This window comes from Loa loa (genome assembly GCF_000183805.2).
Source record: "Loa loa unplaced genomic scaffold supercont3.21, whole genome shotgun sequence".
Lineage (NCBI taxonomy): Eukaryota > Metazoa > Nematoda > Chromadorea > Rhabditida > Onchocercidae > Loa > Loa loa.
Genome location: NW_018108201.1, coordinates 1,900 through 8,513, shown reverse-complemented (window position 1 = coordinate 8,513; position 6,614 = coordinate 1,900). Strand labels below are relative to the sequence as shown.

At 29.4% G+C, this 6,614-nt stretch overlaps 2 protein-coding genes across 2 annotated transcripts in view; both read left to right on the top strand.

Moving 5' to 3' along the window:
* Positions 1-1,109: 1,109 nt before the first annotated feature.
* LOAG_11500 (hypothetical protein) lies at positions 1,110-1,650 on the top strand (the record flags this gene model as incomplete). The annotated part of the gene is made up of 2 exons (XM_003147018.2): positions 1,110-1,176; positions 1,496-1,650. 2 exons carry the CDS (start codon positions 1,110-1,112, stop codon positions 1,648-1,650), a joined length of 222 nt encoding a protein of 73 aa, XP_003147066.2.
* A 4,509-nt stretch (positions 1,651-6,159) lies between these two features.
* Positions 6,160-6,614, top strand: part of LOAG_16806 (hypothetical protein) — a gene marked incomplete at both ends in the record, with an annotated part of 1,688 nt that continues 1,233 nt past the window's right edge. Inside the window, 2 exons of the mRNA XM_020449465.1 lie at positions 6,160-6,282; positions 6,367-6,537. Of these exons, the coding sequence (XP_020306983.1) occupies positions 6,160-6,282; positions 6,367-6,537 (294 nt within the window). The remainder of the gene's footprint in view (positions 6,283-6,366; positions 6,538-6,614) is intronic.

Below are 6,614 nucleotides of genomic sequence, written 5' to 3'. Positions count from 1 at the left end.
TCTCTCTGTTCCAGCTTGATTATAGCAAAACTAATAAATACTAAAATAAGAAGAGCCGGAAGTGCTGCAAATAGAAAAAGTCCAAATGATTGGGGCGCATATATGCAATCGTTTCATTGTGTGTTTTCACAAATAGAACAGTTTCAGAGGGACTAAGGAGAGAGGAAGAGCAAAAAATAAAGATAAGAGATTTATTTGATTGGAAGAAAATGTCACTTTTATTGGAGGAGATGTTAGTAGTAGTAGTAGTAGTAGGAGTAGACTAATGTGAAAGTAGGAGTGAGAATGAACGAATGATTTAGTTGGTTGGTAGAGCGGGAAATGATGAAGGAATGGTTGGGAATTATGAACTTGATGAAAAAGAAATGATCGAGAATTATTAACTTGTTGAAAAAAAAGTGATCGGGAATTTGTTTGTAACATAGTGAGAGAAAAATGGGAATTAATAAATTACTGAAAAAAGAATTGAGAATTAGTAACTTAGTGAAAAGGGTTGATTGGGAATAAGTAAATTAGTTCGATTTTTCATAATTTCTGTGACAAAAAAAAATTTTTATAAAATTTTCAAATTTAATTGAATTTTTCTATCGCTTATTAGCATTCATCTGAAGTTTGCTTCCTTTTACAGCAATGGTTGAAATATTTATCATGTAATGGAAATCAATTGACAAACAAACATCTATCATCGAATGTTGCTACTTTCCAAAAAAAAAGCCCAAAATGAAGCTTATTTTTATTCTCTACTTTTCCATTCTAATATATTTCTTCTTCCTAATATTGCCACATATTTATTTATGAATTCGTTAAATTAAACTAGTTTAAATTGGTTTTCAAATTAAAATTTTAAAAATTAGAATTTTAAATTTTAAATTGGTTTTTAAATTTCATTAAATTAATTTAATTATTTGTCCTTTTTCTTTTTTAAATAAACCTATGCCTAATAATGAAATACCTTTCGGTGAATGTTGTTGATCTCCTAACTGGTAAAAAACAAGAGCCTTAACAAATTCCACGTGATAAATTACATTCGTACAATTCTGCTCGTTCATTGCCATTTTTAGAATTTTGTTGACAACTTTTAAAAGTTCTTGATTTTTTTATTACAGGAAATGCGGCAAGCGCTATGTACTGTTGTTGTTTGCATTTGTTCGTGCTCTTTGATCGCTGTTCAAGCTGGTAATGCTTGTATCTTTTAGAACTTTCTCTTTAACTGTTAATTTTATCCATTAAAGGTTAAAAAAAATTTTTCTTTTTTTTGCATCGGCAAATTCTAAATCGATCAACTTTTACTAAGACTGTCATTCGAGTTTTGGAATTCATTTAGATTTCGGAAATAATTATTATTTCAAATTAACTGAATACCATTTGGAATCGTCGGATTTCTTGAAATCTATGGGAATAGTTGCTGATATTCGTTTGTAAAGTATTTCAACATTATGAAATAACGAATCCGGAAAGAGTTTGAAAAAGGATTAAAAATTTTTTAAATGTTCAGAACGAGTTCAGTGTGGTGGAGTAATATCTGCAGAAACAAGACGATATATAAATGCATACGTTTGTCCAACAAAACATCATCGTGAAAAAGAGAATCGATGCTGTAATCCGCCTGAGTTTAATTGTTGTCGTGAACCGACAATTCTCGAGAATTAGTAAGCGCTTTTGTTTTTTGTTAACAATGGAGCTGATAATATGTGTCATCACGGTAATGGTGTAATGATAAGAAGGTAAGTGAAGAAAAATAAACCTTAGATTGTGATTCAAGTTTTGAATCAGAATATTTGTGCTGAAAATTTTTAACTCAAAAGAAATATATGAAAGGGAAAGCATTAATTTACTTCCTCTATTTTAGCTTTACTAAAAAACATACTAACTTAACCTTAGACAGTGCACATGTACAGTTCACAATGGTGAATCCTTCTGACTAAATATCAAAAGATTCTATGAAAGGAATCCAATGAAGAATTTCTAATTTCAAACATTAGCAAACAAGAGGGAATGTTGGATTCAAAAGTTTTTTTTTTTATTGAGATTAAGAAAGAATAATGAAGTTTATGGATGAAAAACTGAACATAAAATGTAAATGGGATTTATAAACAAAAAAATTATCAATTTGTTATGCATCAAAAGACGTATAAATATATTAGATCGAAAAATAGAAAGAGCATCGTGACCTTTGCATGACCTCTTATCATTATTAAAAGTGAAAATTTTGGTTTGTGTTTGGTCATAGCGAGAAACTGTGGAAGTAAAAAACGAATTATTGAAATGTGTCAAATGTGTTAGCTAAAATGTACAGTTTATTTTGATTTACATTCTCAAATTTAATGTCATTTCAAAAATTCTTAATTTGACAAAATTTCAGTTTAATTGTGCTATTATTCACTGCATTGATTGTTACTTCTGCCTTACTAACAATGCTTATCATAGTTTGTCTCTGTTGGGAGAAATGTTTTCTACACAAAATAATCCGAAGAAAACCAACGCTTGATTATATCGGTTTGTGTTCTTGTATCATAAAATTTATCACTGTATCATTCATTGGTTTACTTGCTAATGATGACAATGCTTCATAATTGGTGTACTTATACGACAGATAATTCTCTGAAAGAAGCTTATCATTCCAATAGTCAAAGTTAATTGGTATATATTTCACCTGTTATTTATGTTACCTGTATGTTATGCAAAATTTCTGGTTGATATACGATGAAAACACTCGTTTTACTTAAAACTTTTTAAGATATATCCTCAACTTTGTTTTGAAATTAGCAATTTTTGGAACTTTTCGGTAGTAATGCTAACAAAGTTTTAAAGATTAATTGTTTTCTCTATATGAATTTTATAACGTATATTACATTTTAGCTCGACCCGAGGAGACGGAACATCTAAATGCTTTAAGCTTATCAAATGAATACTCCAATGAAAGGCATACTTATGAAGTGAATACAGATATCATCTATCGATCCAACAAAAATTCCTTATGAAGAATTTGCATTTTGAATTTGTCATAATTTTTATACCAAAAGGAATACTTCAGGAACAATTTTTAGCAAAAATATTTTTTCTCAAATACTGAATTTCTAACAAAATTTTGTCACATTTGTGACAAGGTCAAAGATCATTAATTGCTTAGAAGGTTAGTTATCAAATTCTATCAAATTAACAGAGATATGTGATAAATTTTGTCAATTTATCACTTCTCTCTATCAATATCACATTGGGCTTTATGTTAATTTAACTTTTCTTATGATTTCTGTACACCTTTGATTAACTTAAACTTTGTCTGCCGAAAATAGTAACTTTTTTTGATAGGAAATTTTCATGAGGGAATTTGGAGAATTTCTCGAAAGATTTCAGCTTTTTAGCAGTCTTGAAGGTAATCTTAAAGATTTCACATTTTTTAAAAAAAAAGAAAAAAAATTCGGAAAAATCACCGACACTATCCACGTGCCTTGGTACGGTAAGACAAATTTATGTGTCCAATGCGAACAAAAAATGAATTCACGAGAAGAGACACGTGATTGCCACCGAATAGTTTATTCAATGTATGATCTGATAAGGTTATCATTGATTACATAATTAGTCTTAGTTAATGGTACTACAAATCGGAAGCAATTACACAATTCCACTGAAGATTTTGTTGAAGAAAAACACTATGAATTCAGCAAAAATGATTGTGTTACCAATTGTAACCTTTCAATTTCATATGTTAATTCCTTTTGCTGCTAATTGATTATACAAAATAAAATATAAAAACTTAAAAAATTAACAAAAAAGAGAAACTGATCATCACTAATAATTTGGTAATAGAAAAGAAAGGATTACGATTCATTGACCAACAACCGTTCCACCAAATGAAATCTTTCAACCAAAATGAATTCTTATATGGACGTTTCATTCGACTTCTTAAGACCTCATCTACGGAATGAAAATTGCGTTATAAAATTCTAGGACATCCTGGTGCTCTTACACATTTACTGTTTGGCCACAGAATCTGAAATATGATTTAAGAAGAAGAAAAAACCATGTGAAATCTGAAAGTTTCTAGAAACGTAAACAATGATTTCTAACTGACACCCAAAATGCTTCCAGAAGAATTTTGATAAGATAGAATCACATCTCAGAATCAAGCAACGATGCAAAAATTGATAGAGTTAAAACTCAAAAAAATGTGAAGAAAATTCTTTTTACTCTACTTTGAATTCAGTTAATTATTTTTATTTAACCACTTTAATATCCCGATTTGGGTAAATAATAACTGTTGAAAATTAATCATCTTTATTTGTATTTTTCCTTTAATAACACAGTTTTCCTTTCATATCACCTTATTCTCTTATATTTCTTACTGAAACCTATTTTGCATCGAATATCAGCTTGTGGTGTAGTTAATCTTATAATATTTAATGTTTAATAGCAGTTTTGCTAGATTTATAATGACTTGTTAATGGTTAGTTTTAATTGTAATTCAATTAATTATATTCATTTTATATGCGTAATACTGATTATGATTTTTATGTTTTGATAAAATTAGAGAAATTCTTGAAAATTTATGTCAACTAATGCTTTAGTTTGTTTTTTCATTTATTTGTGATTAACTGTTAAGCTTAGAAATGATGATAATAAATTATCAATTTATTAGCTTTACATAGTCACGAGTTGGTACCCAATTTAGTAACTATCGTAGGTAACTTCTTAAAAGCAACTGATGTCCCAATTTGGCGTATATTTTCTTACACTTATTTGAGTAATAGTTAGATACCTTTGAATCCAATATGAATCCGACGCGGATATTCATACAGCGGTGGAAAAAAAATAGTGCGGAAGAGATGGATAGTTAATCGATATAACATTGTACAATTATTACCATTATACAAATGCAACAAATATATGTATTGTTCTATGAATTCGAATTTTCTTTGGAAAGATAAAAATGAGAAAAGGAAATGGATTTTTTCATTTTTTAAAAATAATACATGAAATTTTTACTCATTTTGTCAAGCAGATTAAATTACAAAACAACTTGACAGATGCGTCGATCATTTCGGACTCAATCATTGATAGATAGATTCAACGGATCACATTTTAAATCGTATGAACAAGTGCTTTTTTTTTTCTTTTTGTATTAGTGCTTTTTTCTTGAGCAAACTGGATGAATTTATAAAAAAAACACTGAGGAATGACACTTTATTTCTTCTAAGTAACTCATCTTTTTGCGCAAATGAATAATCTTTGTGAAAGTGATAATTTAATATTAATTTGGTCACATTAAATTATAGAATGACAAAAAAACTAAAAAAGAAATGAAAACGAAAACAAAATATCATAAATATTGAAATGGAACACAAATCATATTATTTTCATCTTTTAGCTAAACTGTAATCATTTTATTAAAAAAAGAGCAAATTAAAATTATCTCATAAATTAATTCTCGTTATCAATGAAAATCAACTTTTATCAGTTCGGTTTTTTTTTGTTTGTCATGTGTTTTTTTGTTAATTTTTCTGTATATTTTTGTAGCTAAAAATTTTTGTTGATGAGGGCTTTATGACTACTGAAGTGCGTATGAGCAAAATTAAGAAAAGTACGCGCCGAATTACCGAAACAATGGATCAAAGGCATTTAATTGCAAATAAATGCAGAATAAATCGAATTAACGAAGCATCAATATATGGAGATAAAGTAAGCAAAGATATAAATTATGCTTAGAAGAATAATATTTTAATTATGAACCCATTAATTAATTGACTCATGAGATATGTACAAAATCATTGCATAAAATAAAATTTGAAATAGGTGGCAATGATCATCAGTCCGTACAAGATAAATTGATCATAATTTTTTATTCTTTTAGTCATGCAAACGCGCAAATGAAAAGATTTGTTAGGGAGGAAGACAGTTTTTAGTGAACATGACAGTCTCTATTAATCTTCTTATGTGATCTCATCTCATCTCATTACCGATTACTTTATGTATTACATACAAGATAACTTCATTGATTGGCGATTTGACTTATTCCTTTTGTTACAAGCATACTTACTTTCAATTACGTGCAAAGTTTTCATTTCTATTACTGACTAATTAATGAAAATTACGCTTTAGTTTCGATTTTGTATTTGCCATATATATGTATATATATATATATATATGCATGGTTTTTCAGCAATGGCATTCACCGAAGCATACGGTCCGAGCCTACCAACATTTGCAGATTTAAAAAATCACCTGCGCGAGGAACCACTTCATCTGCAGGTGTTGGAGAAGTACTTGCGAAACACGGCTAATCTGGTATGTATAATTTTGATTTAAATTTGCTTATGATATTGCTTGTTGAACTCTCTATTAACCGTAATGACTGGTATGATTTTTTAGATTGAAGAACTGAGAGCAAAGTTGGACAGTAGAGAGCGTGAAGCTCCTAACGTTGAAGAAGTCGAGGTTCCGAGAGCAGACCTGCGACGCCGGCCAACTCCGCCATCATCTCGCGAACAAGTAGAAGCGTTCCATCAATTTCTGGAGGAACAACGCGATCTGGAACGGGAAGTAGGAAATCGAAACCAGTTCGCGCTCCACCTCCTTGAACAACAACAGCAACAACAAGCGGAGTTGCACCAATATTT